We start from the raw sequence: 19,489 nt of genomic DNA on the forward strand, positions 1-19,489 counted from the left end.
ACCAAAAACCTAAAAACGCCCTCTGTGAATTTCTCGAGCTGAACTCTCTTGGGTGACATTTTTCATTTTAAAAAATTGGATTGAAATGACACATTTCGAGAGGCCTCACTGAAATTAAATGCTAAGTTGTGCAGTGGTGCTGAATGTTTGAATTGCGAAACTTGGTGCCTTGCATTGATGTCAGCGTTCAACACGCCTGCATGTGGATCACAGGGTTGAAAAGTTGATCAATGTCAAGCTGTCGCAGTGTCCCATTGTGATTTAATTACGACCTTCTTGCCACGAGTGTCGCGATTGTTTCAGTAACAAATTGAACAGAGTAACGCTACTGTCCCAATATCACCAAGCAACGGCACCAGTCCTCCCAGTATACCTTAGCAGAGCTGTACACTATTGTTTAAGAGGAAGGTAAAGATCACGAGTCGGTGTTATGAGTCCCAACACTGCGCGCATGGTTTTCACCGAGACCTTAAAAATTAGTTCGTAATGAATTAAATGATTTTGTCGTAGACAAACGTATGTTGACAAATAGAGAGAGTTTCATAATAAAACTCTCACGCTCTCTGCATTTTACCCACGTCTTGGTTTATTGCTTGACCATAGCGGAGTTACACGATCCCACAATTTGAGCGTGTGGATCGTGCGTAATAACGCAGTGACGAACTTCCGCGTACTATGCGCGTGGACCTTCGGGGTGAAAAATTCGATCACGGGCGTGAAAAATGTTTTGACCCGTGTGGCGTCACCAGAAAAAAAAATCGATTTCTGTGAGGACAGATTGAGGATTCAAAATATAATCCATATCAACATGTGTCAGTATCAACATTTTCATAATGTAAAGATAGTTCTTCGTAGAAATTCAGAAGCACTTTGCTTGCACGGATGATGAAGGACCTCTGGCCTACAATTTTGAATCTCTCTCTCTCTCTCTCTCTCTCTCTCTCTCTCTCTCTCATTCTTCATATATATATATATATATATATATATATATATATATATATATATATATATATATATATATATATATATATATATATATATATATATATATATATATATATACTTGGCTCACTGCGAAATAAAGTCGGTCATTTAAAAATTAAGCTGTCCATTGGGTTATTTGAATAAATATTACATTTTGTTTTCTTTATTTATGCAAAAGTAGTTACATTGAAAGACATTCATTCATTCATAAGCCGTGACATGAACGTGGGTTTTGTAAAACATTGTAGGCACAGTGCAGAATCAAGGAAGCGCTACTGGACATTGTGACTTCATACATTCAGTAAAGTTCTTAAATGCTATAAAACAGCACGTATGAAGGCCAGAGGAAAGCTGAATTTGTCCTTTAAACGTCCCCGTACCACCGCCTGAAACTGTCAGTTAACATGGCGGTAGACACCACCTTTGACCTAGGATATTTATCTGTCCCCGGCTTTCTGTTTGATGCGACATGTATCCATCATCTTTTCTTCTCGCGATAGACAACAGGGATATATTAAGCGAGCGGACGAGTGTTCGTCCACTTGGAGGAGCGTTAGGTTTCCCTGAGGGTCTTTTATCGGCGCCTGCAACATTCAGAGCTTGACCTGCGGGCGGAGGAGCCATGGCTGAAGGTGTAGTAAGCTTTTTGAAGGATTTTCTGGCCGGCGGTGTGGCCGCTGCAATCTCCAAGACAGCCGTAGCCCCCATTGAGAGAGTCAAGCTATTGCTGCAGGTAAGATTGTTTTGTAACTTTTCTCCCCTTGTTATAGCCCAAATCTAAGAAACAATTTAAATGACATATATGAGAAGTTTAGACTAAATTTGACTTGCGTGAATGCCGACTGTAAAAGAGAAGGTGGTTGCTTAAAAGTTTAGTAGCTTATTAGATTCGTTTTGGGGAGACAGGAACATGAACAGTTGGCTCGAGTTTACACTTCGGTCACGCGAATGCGCTGCAGCGCTGTCCTTGGTACCGCGGCCGTTTCATCTGAGTTAACCGACACGATATTTGACAATTTGGTTCATGTTTGTCTTAATGGAATTCAATCGGCGTTTTATACGACTTGATTGCCGGTGGTTAATATTATTGTGTTTACTCACATTTTTGTAGTTTGCGCGTTAGTGACAGCATGTCTTAGATCAGTAAAAAGTGTCTACATAGAGCGACGACACTTGGTGTAAGTTCATCGCTAAAAATAGCGAGAAGTTTGCAACCCAATACTCACGCCTCGCGCACAAGAGGACTGTAACCCCGGGTTGAGCTTCTGCACATGACCAAATCTTTCCAACAAAAAAAAAACAAAAAAAACCCAACAACAATAAAGGTGTTATGTCAGAAGAAGCGAGGCGATTTTTAAAAAACACAGCAATCACTCAACTCAGATGTGTGCACAACGCAGAACTGATGACTGCTGGATTAGCCCTGCCACTGTTCACTCGAATTGTTCCCAAACGCACGTTTCAAATAATTTAAACATTGGATGATTTGAAAAGACACATATGATGGACCTGTCTACCTCTAACCACTTCATCGGCAGGTCCAGCATGCGAGCAAGCAGATCACGGTCGAAACGCAATACAAAGGCATCATCGACTGCGTGGTTAGGATCCCCAAAGAACAGGGCTTCCTCTCCTTCTGGAGAGGCAACCTGGCCAACGTCATCAGGTACTTCCCCACGCAGGCGCTCAACTTCGCCTTCAAAGACAAGTACAAGCAGATCTTCCTCGGTGGAGTGGATAAGAGAACCCAGTTCTGGCGTTACTTCGCCGGCAACCTGGCGTCCGGCGGCGCCGCCGGCGCGACCTCGCTGTGCTTCGTCTATCCTCTCGACTTCGCCAGAACCAGGCTCGCCGCCGACATCGGCAAAGGCGCCGCGGAGAGAGAGTTCACAGGTCTCGGCAACTGTCTCGCAAAGATCTTCAAGTCTGACGGCATTAGGGGTCTCTACCTCGGGTTCAATGTGTCCGTCCAGGGTATTATCATCTACAGAGCCGCTTACTTCGGTATCTACGACACAGCCAAAGGTAGGTTAGGTGGCATAAAAAACACCTGAGAATCCAATTCGTTTATACTACTTTTTACGATGAATAACTTAATCAACCTAATAAACAACTCAGTAAACAAATAAATGATCACGTTCAACGGTGTTGTTGTACATTTTGTTCCAGGCATGTTGCCAGATCCCAAGAACACACACATTGTCATCAGCTGGATGATTGCACAGACCGTGACCGCGGTCGCCGGTATCATCTCCTACCCCTTCGACACCGTCCGCCGTCGTATGATGATGCAGTCCGGACGCAAAGGAGGTGAGCCGCACTTGCTCACGCTCGCCCTTAGGCTGCGCGCGCGGTGCATCCGCCTTCGCGGCGTTTTTGACGTTTTTGCCTTTTCCTCTCAACAGCCGACATTATGTACAAAGGAACAGTCGACTGCTGGAAGAAGATCATCAACGACGAGGGTGCGAGGGCCTTCTTTAAGGGCGCGTGGTCTAACGTGCTCAGGGGCATGGGTGGCGCGTTCGTGCTGGTCCTCTACGACGAGATCAAGAAGTACACATAAACATTCTCAAACCCCATGCAGCCAAAGGTGCCTCTCCGGCGGAAGCAGCGGGCTGGACGCCACATGTGGCGTGTGCGTGAGAGTGAGAGCGAGACTAAGCGGTCACTTTATCATTCACTCCTAAACCTGTGTAAATATATTTAATTTTACTCACTGCACCTCAAAATACGACGATCATTTTCGGACCGATTGCTCTCGCTGCGGAATTTGTTTGTGTATTTATTTGTTCCATTTAGAAAACTCACGGCGACTGCGAAAGCGGAGCCGTTCTTCCCGGTAATTAGCGCGTGGCTGTACACTCGATGGTCGACTGTTCTCGTGGCGTGTTCCACCTTATACATGTTCTTTTAATAAAAACGCAAACGAAAACATCACTCCTGTTTGACGTTCCTTTAGGTCTCGACATGTTTCTATTGCTCCATCGTTTCTCACCACCGATGTTGTAAGAATATTGTAAAGTAGATCTTCAGTATGTGCACGAGTATTTTAGGTTTTGCGCTATAAGTCGAGCTTGGTTAGAGTCCAAAGCTTCACATATCTGTGTTGCTTTCTGATAAACGGTGGGCACAAGTGCAGTTACCAGCACAAGACATTAGCAGGGCTATCGCAGTGAATTAAAAGAACTCACGTGGGTTGAAGCGGTTTTACGTCAACCGATTTCCATGAACGACTTAATTAAAGCACAACTGCTAAAGATATCAGCTAAGGAAGCTTCTCAGCAAGCACACAGATAAGGACACGTGGAGAAGTAGGATGAGTAGAAGTATTAACGTTTCTTTAACGGATACGTTTAATTCTAAGGTCAGTGCAGGATTTACGGCAAATTACTAGGATTATTAATGCGGATTGAAACATTGAATGTGGGTGAAGTTGTACAACAGACTGATGATAATGCGATAAAACACCAGTGACCGACAAACGTCCGCGTGCGCTGAATGAGTTGGGTTAAGAGGGTGCGCGTGAGTGGAAGAGCCTGCGCGTGGAGAAGTAGGATGAGTAGAAGTATTAACTTTTCTTTAACGGATACGTTTAATTCTAAAGTCAGTGCAGGATTTACGGCAAATTACTAGGATTATTAATGCGGATTGAAACATTGAATGGGGGTGAAGTTGTACAACAGACTGATGATAATGCGATAAAACACCAGTGACCGACAAACGTCCGCGTGCGCTGAATGAGTTGGGTTAAGAGGGTGCGCGTGAATGGAAGAGCCTGCGCGTGAGTGGAAGGCAAATGGGGACCGAATGACAACTGTTTATAGCAACAGGTGAGGGGCGCTGTGAATTATGGAAGGAAGCTGGTTTGTCTTCGACCTTTCTTTAAATCTATATTTAGCTTTAGTCATATTTTAGCCGTTTAGCTTTTTCAATTTTACCTTACTTTTAGTTAGGTTTTGAGATATATTTAGTGAAAACAAAGTGGAGGGAAACTTATACATATAATAGAAATAATACAAGAATCTCTGTGTGTATGCGCGTGTGTGTCTGTCATTCAAGTGTCAGGCCACCATTTCAAGTGAGCAACTTTTATTTCAAAAAACAACATAACATCGACAATATCAAATATATAATTAATCTTTCTACTTTATAATTAATCTCTCACCGCAAAGATGAACTGTTCTAATTACACCAAAAGCTAGCTGTTTAATTCTGTCCCTGGGTGTTTATTAACTAGTCCTCCTGCCCCTTTAAGCACACAGAATGCAGACATGAAAGGTCTTTCCGGCCCTGAGCGTGGACAGACACTGAGAGGAAGGCTTTCTTAGCATCTATGAGCAAAAATGTTGATGTTTATCGGTTGTTTCCCTAAAGCGTGTGAGCACAGTTCACAGGAGCTGCAGTGTAACGATGAAGTGGCACGTGTGTCACACCGTGCTTATTGTTTTCCCCACTGTTGCTGAGCAGTTTTGAGGAAAAACATTTTGTGAGTACATTTTCTCAAAAAAAGGGTACGTAAGATCGGCAGTCGATGCAAGTTCCAGATGAGGTGATGGTGATCGTCGGTCAGACCCCCAACGCAGGGCTCCTGTGTGTTCAAAGCAGGGATTTCGGAAACCGTCACCACACAGCGACCACTGGTGTTGCAGAGAGAGCGCTCAGGAAGAAAGTTAGGATCTTGCAAAGGTTTTGGGATCTAAGGTGGCATTTCAAAGAATTTTTCACCCACACAATTCAATAACAGATTACTATGGTTTATAAATTATGCTGTTTTTTTTGGGGGGGGGGGGGGTAAGGGAAGGGGTTTAAGGTTTAAATTTAAGGCTTAACGTTCCATGTTGAAGTTTAAGAAGACAGTTGGCATCAGATTCAGGGTTGGCACTAATATCTGACAACCTGGCTTGTAGATTTATGGATTAAGGTTCCTCCTACATTTAAAGCCTCCTTACCAACCACTGCTATTAATCTCTAACTTTACTATGGAAAAAAATGGCAATCAACTCAACATGAAGGTTATCCGACTTACAACATTCACTTGGTCCTGTTCACAATTCCACAAAAATGCCCCCTAGACTATGTCCTGTTTTCAAACACAGTAATTCAAAAGAACATGCAGAGAGAATCATGTCCCTGTGGTGCAGACAACAGGGACACTGCACTGGTCTGCCGGGCCAGGATGGGAGTTGAAGGCCTTAGGATCTGCTAGTCAGATCCAGGTTGGTGGTGTTCTGCTGGGTTCTAGGTTTGGTTCAGGTGGGCCATTGGGGTGGCATTCTGCTGGAATTAAAATTTGGTCCAGGTGGGTCATTGGCATGGGATTTAGATTTGGTCCAGTCTGGGTTTTAGACTTGGTCTAGTCAGGGCACTGGGGTGTGTTTCTGCTGGGTTTTTGGTCAGTTCCAGGCTGGTCGTGGGGGTGGAGTTCTGCTGGGTTTGGCTGTTTCGGGCCTGGTTCTGTGAGGGCCGTTTGTACTGCAGGATCTGGAACTCCTCCCTGTGAAGTTTTAAATCAATGCATTAAACTGAAAGTATTCAAGTTCGGACCTCCAATCCAAATCCTGTATGTTGTAAACACATGCAATTAATTGTATAGTTCATGTAACAGACTAGCCACTGACTGGGGTGAGTTTGTTTGTTTGTTTGTGTTTGTGTGTGTGTGTGTGAGTGAGAGAGAGAGTGAGAGAGAGAGAGTGAGTGTACCTGACAGGGGTCTGATCAGTGAGTTGGGTATTCCCAGGTATCCCGCCTGGCGCTGGTAGTCCGCTAGCTGCTCTGACCGGGTCATTCCTGGAGTGGGCTTCACTGACTCCAGCCGCTTCAGGAAGGCCTACCACGCATGCAAGCATGCATGTATGCACGTACACAGAGAGAATGACATTTAATGATTGCAGCGATTCCTTCTTAAACCCCTTAAAAAGTTACAACTGCATCGCCCACGTGACTACATCAGTTAAGTCTTTTATTTTGATATGTTTCTGCACAAATAAAAGGCTAAACAATGCTGTTGGTTATTTATTTATCCAGGGAAGGTATCCAGAGATCATCTCCCAGCATGCTCTGGATGAGGGGAAACGTGATGACAGAGGTGACATGTTTGGAGTTGCCAGGGGTTAAGGGCTTGGCTAATGGGTGGGCATTACTGCATACGTACACCCCCCCCACCCCCACACACACACACGCGCGCGCGCACGCGTACACACACACGTGCACAATTTTCCAGCCACTAATCCACTTCTCTCAGGTCTGACCCTGTGAGTTACAAAAGCCCTTCCCTAAAAACTTCAAGTCCTTCAGAATTTCAGAGAAATTGGTGTTCTAATAGCAGCCACTCACTGTATTGCCTGAACCAAATTCATGGCCATGTGATTATGACAGGATGACACAAGGTCACCTGAATCAAAAACCACAAGGCTGTTTTCCACTTTGTTATAGGCAGAACTCATTTTCACTATTTTCTCTATTTAATGTTTACTTTTGTTAAATGTTTATTATGTTATTGTTTAATGTTAATTTCAGTCGACAAAAACACCAATTTCATAAGCTCTCAGCCAGCTGGCAGTAACAGGGGTTTCTAGTCCGTCTGAGTCTCCGGGTGGGTCCAGAGGGGAAGCGTTCAGCGTGACCCACTGAAGGTATAAATAACCCGGCTCTGGGATCAGAATGCCCCCGACAGCCACGGTTCCTGGAGACAGGAGGCACTTCGGAAACCGTGCACCAAGTTGAAGGCGCTAAGCAGAAGGCGGCTGGAAATGGCGGGAGAGGGGGTTGGGTGGCAGAGCTGCGCACATACATGCGCGCGTGCACACGCACACACACACATACGCACACGTACACATACCATTCGGCAAAGGCCGGCGATTCATAAAGCATTCGGAGTTTAAACAGGCAGGTTTGCTGGTGGTGGTGGTGGTGGTGGTGGTGGTGCGTGTGTGTGTGGCAAAGGGAATTAAATGAAGGTGGATCATGTTACTCTCCAGAACTAAGAATAGGAAGAGTGAGAGTGAAAGTGAGAATGAAAGAGACAGAGACAGAGACAGAGGGACAGAACTGGGAACAGTCTGTCCTAACCTCCCACCATCACCATAGTGACAGAAAACCACAAGACCCAGTACATTAAAGAATGGTGCTAAAGTGCGGCGCTTCACTCTTATAACTGGCAGTCATCATCTGTCCTTCTTATTGTTTAAGGAATGGTTGATGGGATTGCTTTGTAATTTGAAGCTGCAATGATAGAATGGCCCAAACTTTAGCCAAAGCACATGAAGCTTATTGTAGCATGTGAAGAATAGATAATGAAATAAACTTTCCCTGAATATTGATAACTTCTTTTTAAAGTACAAAAGTTGGTTGATTTTCAGGGTCAGGAATGAACGCGTGACCTAAAACTCACAAAGAAATGTTTAGATACTACAGGACAGTCCAGAGTTGGACATTTCACTGATTGGACCATCTTCTCATGGTTTTTCCTACCACTGCCATACCGATGACGCTCAATTATTTATTTCTTTTCCACCCTCTGACACGCAGGACTCGAGACGCATCTCAGCATGCTTGACTGACATTGCGTCATGGATGGCAGCTCACCACGTGAAGCTCAACCCCAGTAAAACTGAGCTTCTGTACATCCCATATACTCCCAACCCTTACCATGACCTCACAGTTTCCTTCGAGAACTCCCTGGTATCACCATCCGAAGCTGCCCATAGAACTTTGGAACTTTGGAAAACCAGTTGTCATTCTCAACTCGTTTCTAATCTAGCCCCGTCTTGCAGATTTCTCCTTTGTAATCACATGCTTATCTCTTGGGTTTTGCAATACTTTTGCTAACTCCATTCCCAAGGAGTCCACGTCAACTTCATAATCGAGTTCATGCTCTTAAATGGTGTGCACACGTAATGGAGAGGCGAGGATTTGCCCTGATCAGTGTGTGCAGGGCAAGGATGTCCACACTGTACTAGAAAGGCCCCCACCTGTTTCTGTTCATCTGTCCAGAAACAGCCTTCACATGCACGCTTGCTCTCATGTGTGCGCGCGCGCACAAACACACACACACACACACACACACACACACACACACACACACACACACACACGCCTGGGAACACTGGACATGCCACACATGAGGCCAGCCCTTCATGGTCGACCTCTATGACACCAAACAGTATTATGGATTCTAGACATTAATTAGTTTGTGTTTTTACTTTCTGTAACAAGCCTAGTAGTTCACAACTCTGTCCAACAGCAATAACAACCAATGGTGAGACAAAGACACTAAGTCAAATGCATATAATATTTTTGTCCACTGTACTGATTTGAAGATGACAATAATAATTATAATAATAGTAAATGTAATTTTTATAGCACATTTCACAGCATCAAGGTCACTTTACAATAACAATAAAAATGGAGAGAGAAAAATGTAATTACATTAAAAAAAAAAAAAAAAAGATATCGATTTAATATGATTGCTAAAAAACAGAGCTCAAAAAGTGAATAAAGAGTCCCTCTAGTGGACAACAGAGAAACAACACCTCAGCACTGCTAGCTTGACTACGGCCATCGTTTCGCGAAGCCATAAACTAATCCAGCCATCAGGCTCAAACGCAGTAATAGCCACGGTGGCACACAGCAGACTAGAACGACCCACGGCTACCACATACACATCCCACACTGCCCTTTTGGTCCTGGCCTACAGACCTGCTACTGGGTGTAAATGATGTGTAAAGGGTAGTGTAGCCTACAACAGACTGTATCTCAGCGTATTGTAATAATACCAGATGACATGTTGCAGGCTTTTTTTTTTTTTTTTTTTGACAAATTCACACAATGGCATGTTTCTGACTGACTCAGGGTTTAATACACTGCTTTCTGGACTCCCGTAGACAATATGAAGAGTTCTGACCGGACCAGGACTGACCAGGTTCTCCCTTACAGATATGAAGAGTTCTGATCGCACCAAGACTGACCAGGTTCTCCCTTACACATATGAAGAGTTCTGACCGGACCAGGACTGACCAGGTACTCCCTAACACATATGAAGAGTTCTGACCGGACCAGGACTGACCGGTTCTCCCTTACACATATGAGGAGTTCTGACCGGACCAGGACTGACCAGGTACTCCCTAACACATATGAAGAGTTCTGACCGGACCAGGACTGACCAGGTTCTCCCGCTGAATGCGCTGCTGCTCCCGCTGCCTGTTGAGGGCGGTGTGGTAAAGGCGGAGCGTTGGTGGTCCGGCTGGGCGGCGCCCGCCCAGCACGAGGGCAGAGCCGGCGCTGCACGTGCGCGGGGGGGTGCGTGAGAGCTCCCGCAGGAGCCGCTGGTTCTCGCGTTCAATGCGCCGCACCTCCTCGTCGGTGAAGGAGTAGTTCTTGCGCCGACGCCGACGCCGGCCGCAGCTGCTGGTGCTGGTGGAGGTGCTGCCGGGACCGGAGACAACCGACACACCGCCAAGCCGCCTGCCTGAGCTCAGAGAGACAAAGAGGGAGAGAGGGAGAGAGAGGGAGAGAGGGCGGAAGAAAGAAAAGGGAAAGTAGCACACACGAAGACACAAACAAACAAACAGTGAACCAAACAAAGCAAACATCATAAAATATCCAATAGTAAAAATCTACAATAATAAAATGAACTAATATTAAAATAGGTAGTGTTGGGTAAGCTCATCAAACAATTAAAGTTGTCCTAATAGTTAAGCTGTCCTAAAAAAACGCAGGGAGCCCTCTGTCAAAGAAATGAAGATAGTACACTACAAGCTTCAGGTCCACGGTAGCTTAACCATAACGCAGCATCATTTACAATGGAAAAGACTTAATGGATTACAAATATATACTGCACACATTTAAACAAATGGAAATGTAACATTTATTTAACACTGCTCTGCTATTTGGTGGATAACAATGTTATCTGGAAAATGTGATTACTGCCCATGGAATAGGTTTGTTTACACAGAGGCATTCTCAAACCCATGGTCGTTTTTCAGAAAAACAATAGTAAAAAGGCACTCTAACAATTCACAGGGCGAAAGTCAAACACGTAGGAGAAGGGGAAACGACGAGCACACTTGCCCTCCCTCAATCTTCCTCCCTCCAAGTGCGACACCCACCGGTCCTCTCCTGTCCATCAGTGTCTGAGCTGTCCCTCTTTGCTCTGTCCTCTTCAGCAACCGCCAGCCCCCGGGCCATGTCTTGCAGCTGTTGCCTGGCAACCATTGCAGACGGTTCATCGGGTGCGGTACGGTCAAACGACTGCTCGGGGCTAATGTCTGGAGTGGAGAGGGGAGTGACGTCCGTGACCGTGTCCTCTGACTCAGCCATCTCGGGGTCTGTTCGCCTCTCTCTCTGATTGGCTGAGCCCCGCCGAGGTTGCTGTGGCGGGGACGACACTGCCTGGGTGATGGAGGGGTTCTGGGGGAAGGTGGGACCCTTCTCATCACTGCTGCTGGAGCTCTCGCGTTCGGAAGAGGACAAACAGCCCTGGCTCCTTGTCCGGAACTTGCCCGCTAACTTGTTGGCAATCGGATTTATGGAGACTTGTAGGTTGTGTTCTGGAGGCTGGGGCTCAGGAGGTCTCTCTTCCTCACTGCCCACACTCTCATCATCATCCTCGGAGCGTGGCTCCACAGAGGAGTAGGAGCGGACACTCGACGAGTCGTCCGATTGGCTGTTGCGCCTGGATTCGGACCCATCAGAATGCGGCAGCGGCGAGGACTTCCTGGAAGAGGCACCGGAGTCCTCTCGTCCAGACTCAGCCTCCTGTCTTTGTTCCAAAACATCAGTCTCAAATTTACCCTTTCTTTCTTCCTTCAAGTTGGAATGATCCCTTCTTTCTCTGCTCTCCTCCTCCCCTCTCTCCATTCTCTCATCCCTCCAATGTGAACACTCTTCCTTCCCGCTTTCAGCATCTTCAGACTGATCCTTCCTCTCCCAAGTCCGAACCTGAAGCCCGGAAAAATCCTCCTCCAACCTTTTTACCCCCGCCTCCTCTTCAGGAGCGGTTTCTCCTTGCTTGTCTGTCACGTCAGTCCTTCCGCCTTTCTCTGTCCTCCTCTCTGTCTGGAGGTTTTCCGTTTGGCTGCCCGCTGCTTCCTCCGGACCCTCGTGGATGGGCCTTCCCAACTCCGCACTGCCAACCTCGCAGTCGCTGTCAAAGAACGAGTGATCCACTTCCCCTTCTAGCTCCTTCGGGCTGTACATTGCTAAGTCTCTTTTTCCAATGACCTCCCGTCTAACATTGGCTGAGGAAACGAGACAAAACAGAATCAGCACGCAACAAGCGATGCCACCAGTTTTATGACCACGGTTAAAACCTAATTCATAGACTTTAACATAGTCTACACCAACGCTACATGCATTGCTAAATGCTACATGCATTGAAAATATTACATTTTCACTTAAATAGTGGTTCTTGCTCGATGTTTTATCAGCAGGTCCTGGGAACAGGCTGACGTTAGCTAACTCTCCGAGTAACGGCTTGGGTCTAATTAAAGCGAAGGAAACCGAGCGCCAGGGTCGTCCAGGGTGCCATTAGCTCTAAAGGAAACACAAGGGAATGGTTTCTATGATACGCTGGTTGACAGATAGCTGCTCAGACATTATCGAAGTCAGTGAGCCGCGGTTTCTAACAACATTGCCAGCGAACCGTTAGCTAGCTCGCTACATAATTATTTCAGTGACGAATACACTAGCCTTACAGTAATGTACAACGCAAAAACCAGGATTCACTCCATCAACTGTAGCCTACAATGAGGGTGCAGCTCACCTACATCCGTGCCAGTACTACGCCAACGCACACGCTAGCTTAGCCGGCCATGACAACGTTACCTTCAAAACTGAAATTTGTGTTACAGCAGGACTGTCACGCACATTCGCGGCGAGGAAAGGCTTATAACAATTCCTAAGCGTTCCTGACCCAAAAGCATTCAGGTCCAAAACGTTGCTCACTGACTGGAACTCACGTTTGCTGAAGCAGACTGACAGCTCCCAACCACCTCGCTCGCCAGCCAGCGTGTGGGTCCTCCAGCTATGGTAACCAAGCAACGTCACTTCCTCGAGAACTCTTTTAACGTTTGCATGGTCTTCAGCCACACGATGTCGCTGAGTAATAAAAAATAGTGATTTTCTACAGCTTTTTACTGCAAAAAAAGATCATAAAAACTCAAATTTTAAAATACGTCATCAATGTATCTAAGAACTTGTAAGGTCCAGTGTTTTGCTCAAAAACAACGAATCCAACTAAGAGGCTAGTAGTACTTGGAGTTAATTTTAACTACTCACGAATTAGAGGAGTTAATATGGATATTAAAATGGGACAATCCTACGCAAACCTTTTAGATGGAATCGTTGAGAAACATTTTTGAGCAATATACTGGACCTGTACACTTATAATTTCTTAGATACATTAGGATTCATACGTACAAATTGTTCATTTCTTCCTTCTCCAAGTTCCTCCCAGCTTTTGAATATACATCGAATATAGCACATTCTGACATGAGGATAACCTTTTTGGATGTTTCAGGGAAGATTGCAAATCTTTGTTTAAATACAACCATCTATTATAAACCTACGGACTCTCATTCCTATTTACAACTCTTTACATTCCAAGGCCTGCAAACACTCCCTTACTCCTTTATTCATTCTCCCTGCAAATGCGCTAACGTCTAAGTGGATTTACAGGGAGAATGAAGTCTTCCTCCCGAAAAGCATGGAAATGTGTCAATACCTTCATAACTGTGGGTTTACTAAGGAAGTCATGGATGACGCCTTTCCTCGTGTTTTACCGGTTCGGAGAGTGAACGCACTTACCTAAAAACAGTCTACTGTTAAGACAACAAGAATTCCTTTGGTGCCGATTTATCATCCTATAAATAAAACAGTGGCTGATATTAAATTTAAACACTTCAGAATCCTCCAGAGACCGCATCCCTTTTAAAGGATCCTCCACTAATCTCCCACAGACGAGACAAAAACATCAGACATGCTCGTCTAGAGTGAGATAAATGACCATTCAAATAATGGCTGTGGCACTGTAGCCTGAAATTGCTCTAGATGTGCTACATGTACATTTATTAACACACGTCCATGTACATTTATTAACACATGCCCATGTACATTTATTAACACATGCCCATGTACATTTATTAACACATGTCAATGTAAATTTATTACAAAATAACTGACGGTAAAGGATCAACCGTCATCCCCCATTCCTCCTCATACTTCATTGCGGGAGTTGTCTACTGTTTTACTTGTAAGAGATGTAATCAGCTTTACGTTGGAGAAACCTGTTGGTATTACAAGTTGTTGCTATGGCAGCAATGAGTTAGGAAACTGAAAGAAAAAGAGCTGATTTACACTCCTGGGACTTTAGAACTCAATTGAATGAATGTTATAAATAAAAAATGCGTTTTTCATAAATAATACTATATATAATGTCATATATCCTGTTCCCTATTAATTCAGAAGCACTATGCTTGCACAGCTGATGAAGGACCTCTGTACAAAACGTCCTGTTCCTCCAGAAACTGTGTGTACTTCACTGCAGTTTGGAATATCTCTACAACTCTTACTACAGTACACTGCATTTACTCACCTGAAATTTTCTTCAGGTATACACATACATAAAATATGTGTGAGTGTGTGTGTTTTGCCCCCTCCACCCTGAACTGTTTTGGAGGGATCCGAGTCTTAATTAGGAGGATCAGACATCCCCAGTCGCCGAAATAAATTTATGTCTGACTTGAGACATAGCCGTTTATGTAAATTAATGATAAAGTAATAATAAACAATACGTTCATCAATATAATGATGGGCGATCTAAAAATGTGGTATCCCTACATAATATCGTGTTAAATGTTTAAAAGTTGAAGGAGTGGTTTGAGAAGTTGAAATGTACATTGTGGACTTTATGGTGAAAACATAAACGTGATTGTCACGTGCATTAGACTGCTTGAACTACGAATATCCGGAAGTGTGCTTCATTATTTTTTGAGGAGTAAGTCAAATTTCTACACTATTGACTTCATTAAAAATTTCATCCCGATTACGCCTCTGTCTGCCCGCGGGAGCAAAATTTTAAACCAGAAGGTTGTGTCTAAGTAATAAAAAAGACGTGACATGCAACCTTCTTGGCCATCAGCTAGAAAAAGTAGAAAAGGTTGACTTATACAACTCTGACCGCATCTTCAACTGAATATCAACACTCTCGGCTGCGCCAAAACTCAATTGATTAAAAAACCCCACTGTAACACGCTTAAAGCTCACATATTTTTGAACAAAAAATTTCAACCAAGAAGAACCTCAAAGAAAAAACAAAGCATCAGGATCATCAAATAAATAAATAAGTAAACAAGATTCCCTTTATTGATCCCCATGAGGTCATTCGAAAAATAAAGAAACAAATAAATATTTTAAAAATAATGCACATACATTTTCTTCTGGTTCACGAGCAGCTGGGGCAATTTTAAAGGCTACGTTAAACAGGGCCTCTGTTCCCAAAATCATCGTAGTATTAAAATAATCTTGAACGAGAGAGTGTGTGTTGGACGTAATGCTCGCGCTACCATTTTCCGACGATTTTCGTCTGAAGCCGTTTTCGTGACTCGCAGCCTTGCGCTTTCAGTCGCGAGCACCACCCCGCCGGTGCGTACGTGTGGATCCGCACAGCTCTCCGCGCGCTGCTGGAATCGCTGCTTGGTTACGTGTGGTGGATTACACGCACTCAACTCTGATTGGACTAATGCTCGGCGTCACGTGGTCTGAAGGGCCCTAGCGGGCGGTTTGCGGAGCGGACTACGGCTGCGTGTGCGTGTGCGTGTGCGTGTGCGTGTGCGTGTGTGTGTGTGTGTGTGTGTGTGTGTGTGTGTGTGTGTGTGTGTGTGTGTGTGTGTGTGTGGGTGGAGCGGACTACGGCTGCGTTTGTGTGCGTGTGCGGAGACTCTGCAGCCTAAGGAGCGTATGACTGAAGCCTGAGACTCCTGACAGCAACCGTCCAACGTACACGAATTTCAAGACTGACCATGTTCCTGCTTGAACCAGACTCGGTAAGTAGACAACTGAAATCAATACGCGTTCTTATATAACGCAGTCAAATTAACGGACTAACTTTCACTGACAATGTATAGGCTGGTTTCTTTGTTAGATTCTACACAACTGCATCGTCCTTTCTGTACGATTTCCACGAATTTAACATCAGTGACAAATATATCGTTGTAATATTTTAGTTCATTTGAAAAGAAAAGCGCGTGATGGTAAGGATGGGCAGGCAAAGGTGAATCTTAACGCCCTTGCGCTTTTCCTCTGGGAACACTGCCTGCAATTCTTTTCATTTTTGCTTCGATGTATTTGTGCACAGCTGGATTGCACGAGCAGCCTTCTCGAGACCGGGTATGCCGTGAACGGAGGCGAAGACACGTCCGGACAGTCCCCGGCGCACTTGGCGGCTTGCGGCGGCCAAGCATTCTGTTTACTGTGGCTGCTTCGCACGGGGGTTGATCCGAACCAACAGGTAGGCGCTCGGGCGTTGACAGCATGAGGCACTTGTTAAAAGTGGTTATTCTGCTAGACCTGTTTGATTGTTTTTAGTCTAGCGTTTGCGGTTTCCAGATTGACGATCTGCGCTCTTGTTGATGTTCGCACGTCCTTCTTTGTTTAGGACGCCTTTGGGGAAACCCCTGTCCACAAAGCAGCCAAAGCGGGCAGTCTGGAGTGCGTCAGCGTTCTCGTAGCCAGCGACGCGCAACTCGAGTAAGCAACTGTTTGTTAGTGGTTAAATGTTTTAATTTTGTGAGATTCGATTGGAGTCCGGTTTATAACAAATTTATTATAATTAACTGTATTTCCAATGCATTTGAACAGATTTACTGCATATTTCAACCCTGTATTCAAGGGGTTGCGTGTCTCTGGGATGATGTTTTAGAAAGAGCGGCAACGTGCGTCATTTGCACACCAGCGTCTCTGCTTGCTTAGAATGAATACTGTGGTTTTCTTTGCCAGAATTTGTAACAACGAGGGTCGTACCGCAGAGGACGTGGCGTGGTCGGCGGGCTTCCAGGACTGCGCAAAATTTTTAAGCACGCTTCGCATGACTCGGCTCGCGCAAAGGGATTCGCCGGTGGGCGCAGCTCAGCCAGCGCGCGACACACTGAACTGCACAGTGGCTGGACACAAACGCGGGCGCGCGAGCTCGGACGCTCTGGACAGGAAACGAGCGAGGGACTGCTTTAGGCTACCGGTAACGGGAGAAACGTCATTCCCTTATGCACGTTAAGAGTGAGATGTTAAAAGCTTGTACAGAACCCACTCTCGGTTGATCGAACTCACCTGTGCTTTCACCGGACTTAAATCTACAAGGACTTTTAATCTGTTCTGTTACTTGTAAATTTAAAAGCGGAAAAGATGACACCTGCATAGTCTGTTGCTATAGATGTCATATAGCTGCTTAATTGTTTAAACAGCAACAGTTATGCATGCATATTTTTTACCTGTACCATATTGGTATCTGCAGGGAATTTTGATCAAAATTATCAAAAAAACAAAAAAATGATAACGTATATGTTTTGATCAGAATAGTCATTAGGCCAGAATAAAGGCGTTTTGCATCGCGTACGCGCTAGAAATAAACAAACCAAAAAAAAAACAAAAAAAACCCAACAAACAAAAACTAGTTAAAAGTTTAAAAGCACGTGTATTTTCATAACAATGCTGTTGAATCTGTTAAATGTGATCTAAAACTTGGTTATATTGATCTTCGGCATTGGTTTACTTTTTATGTGACTGTATCCTTAGTGGTGTAGATATTGCTACAGAGAGCTACTGACACGCGCTGTATGGGGGTCTATCAGGCACTGACCTTGCAGCCTTCGTGCTGCGGCACGGTACCACTGCTGAGGGAATGTTGCCCAAACACAAACTTGGGAGAAACTATTTTTTCCAAAGATAATGTGACTATTTTTTAAATACTTCGCTCTTACATTGTTGGCTCTTCTGACAACTGTTTACAGGAAGGACAGGCAACACAGCTTACAGTAAAATTTGTATGTATGGAAAATGATTTCTGTTCTCCTCTGAGAACAGGACAAATATAAAACTGTAAAAGTTTGTGAACTGTGAGGTTACTGTCTCAATTTAAGGTAGTCTAGATATGAACCCAAAGTAACTTCATTCAGTTCTGGAAACTGACTTCACTGAAAAAAAACAAAAACAAAACCAGAAATAGTGTTTTTAAAAATGGACACAGAATAAAATTATGCTACAGCTGAGGGTGGTCTGTTTTATTTTAGCTTGCTGAGATGAGCAACATAGCCAGTGGTGCTGTCTGATGCTGATGGAGGGATTTACAGTATATCAGACTCTCAGATGGTTTTAGGGGTCTGGGGAAGGCAGAGGTTGTAGTAGGCATTCTGATCCCAGAATTCCGGCCCCTTCCATCCGCACCAACCCTACACACACACACACACACACACACACACACACACACACACAAACAGATAGATGTGAGCACAAATCTTATCCACCATCTTATATTGTGTTCCCGATGGCACTCTTCAAAAAAGAATTTCCCTCGATTTATTTTAATGCTTGAGAATGAATGCTGTGTGTGCACGTGCACGTGCACGCGCGCGCGCACACACACACACACACACACACACACACACACACGTAATGTATGACAATTACAGAGGTAACATGTTAAAGGGCACCGGAACACAGAGTACGTGTCAAAGCGAGACTGCACTGCCCTCGTTTCCAGACAGGCTGTGCAAGGGCATGGTCTCGCCGTGGCGTCTCACACGGTCGCACACAAACAGAAAACCTCTGCCAGGAGAAGGAACCATGTTCGCTGTGCACACAGCAGCCCAGCAGCCAATCTGCCAGCGTGTGAGCAAAACATGTTTTCGCTCTCAACGACTTGAGATAACGATAATGATGCTGATGATGACGACGAAGATTATCACTGCGTGGTCAGAGTTTGAAGAGGAAATGACATCACAACGTATGTGCAAGTTGCCTGGCCTTCATGACAGGAAGTTCAGATTACTGCCAGGGTTTTCCACGCTGCCACACCACAACGTTTGTTCCTTTCAACTGAGGCTTTTTTGGGTTTCCTTTACTTATTTGTAGGTAATGTCGCTACGCTGATTCTTTCAGGCACATCTACTTAGTTAAAAAAATAACTAACCGAATGGGAATTTGCCTGGAAGTTCAGTGGTGCAGTTGTGTATGATTGACTGTTAGTACAGCTGTGTGTGAGAGACATCGGCATTGCCAAGAAGTTCAGGTCAAACAGAGAGTGAGCGAAAAGCATTTCTGATTTCAGCAACTAGCAATTATGATAAACCTTACCAATATTAAAAACTTGGTAACTTACATAAACAATAAGTAATAATACAAATGTATAGCTACAGATATAACAATACTCTACAAATATAGAAATGCTTGAGGTACATTTTTAAATGGAAGAATGGTCACTCAGAGGACACTTTCACCATGGTTACATTCACCATGG

The 19,489-nt window shown here is 44.6% G+C and overlaps 4 protein-coding genes across 7 annotated transcripts in view; 2 read left to right on the plus strand and 2 right to left on the minus strand.

Annotated features, from left to right (window-relative positions):
- Nucleotides 1–1,506: 1,506 nt before the first annotated feature.
- Nucleotides 1,507–3,921, plus strand: slc25a4 (solute carrier family 25 member 4). Its single transcript, XM_027032801.3, has 4 exons — nt 1,507–1,717; nt 2,523–3,009; nt 3,154–3,294; nt 3,390–3,921. The coding sequence occupies exons 1-4, from the start codon at nt 1,607–1,609 to the stop codon at nt 3,545–3,547; spliced, it is 897 nt and encodes a 298-aa protein (XP_026888602.2). The 5' UTR covers nt 1,507–1,606; the 3' UTR covers nt 3,548–3,921.
- Nucleotides 3,922–5,056: 1,135 nt separating this feature from the next.
- cfap97 (cilia and flagella associated protein 97) lies at nt 5,057–13,011 on the minus strand. 4 transcript variants are annotated; one of them, XM_035529767.2, is made up of 5 exons: nt 12,942–13,011; nt 11,091–12,221; nt 10,146–10,450; nt 6,685–6,811; nt 5,057–6,478 (listed from the first exon to the last, which is right to left on the minus strand). In XM_035529767.2, the coding sequence occupies exons 2-5, from the start codon at nt 12,178–12,180 to the stop codon at nt 6,378–6,380; spliced, it is 1,623 nt and encodes a 540-aa protein (XP_035385660.1). In that variant the 5' UTR covers nt 12,181–12,221; nt 12,942–13,011; the 3' UTR covers nt 5,057–6,377. The 4 variants fall into 4 exon arrangements, with proteins under 4 accessions (XP_035385660.1, XP_035385664.1, XP_035385661.1 ...); XM_035529771.2 differs by lacking the exon at nt 12,942–13,011 and adding an exon at nt 12,808–12,928; XM_035529768.2 differs by lacking the exon at nt 12,942–13,011 and adding an exon at nt 12,746–12,899.
- A 2,735-nt stretch (nt 13,012–15,746) lies between these two features.
- On the plus strand, nt 15,747–18,242 carry ankrd37 (ankyrin repeat domain 37). Its single transcript, XM_027032798.3, has 4 exons — nt 15,747–16,025; nt 16,337–16,489; nt 16,637–16,728; nt 16,978–18,242. Exons 1-4 carry the CDS (start codon nt 16,002–16,004, stop codon nt 17,249–17,251), a joined length of 543 nt encoding a protein of 180 aa, XP_026888599.2. The 5' UTR covers nt 15,747–16,001; the 3' UTR covers nt 17,252–18,242.
- The window catches only part of ufsp2 (ufm1-specific peptidase 2), an 80,205-nt gene continuing 78,949 nt past the window's right edge, over nt 18,234–19,489 (minus strand). Inside the window, exon 12 of the mRNA XM_035530208.2 lies at nt 18,234–18,422. Within this exon, the coding sequence (XP_035386101.2) occupies nt 18,336–18,422 (87 nt within the window). The 3' untranslated portion in view covers nt 18,234–18,335. The remainder of the gene's footprint in view (nt 18,423–19,489) is intronic.

Source organism: Electrophorus electricus, chromosome 5, assembly GCF_041902795.1.
Source record: "Electrophorus electricus isolate QZ-2024a chromosome 5, ASM4190279v1, whole genome shotgun sequence".
In the NCBI taxonomy this organism is placed as follows: domain Eukaryota; kingdom Metazoa; phylum Chordata; class Actinopteri; order Gymnotiformes; family Gymnotidae; genus Electrophorus; species Electrophorus electricus.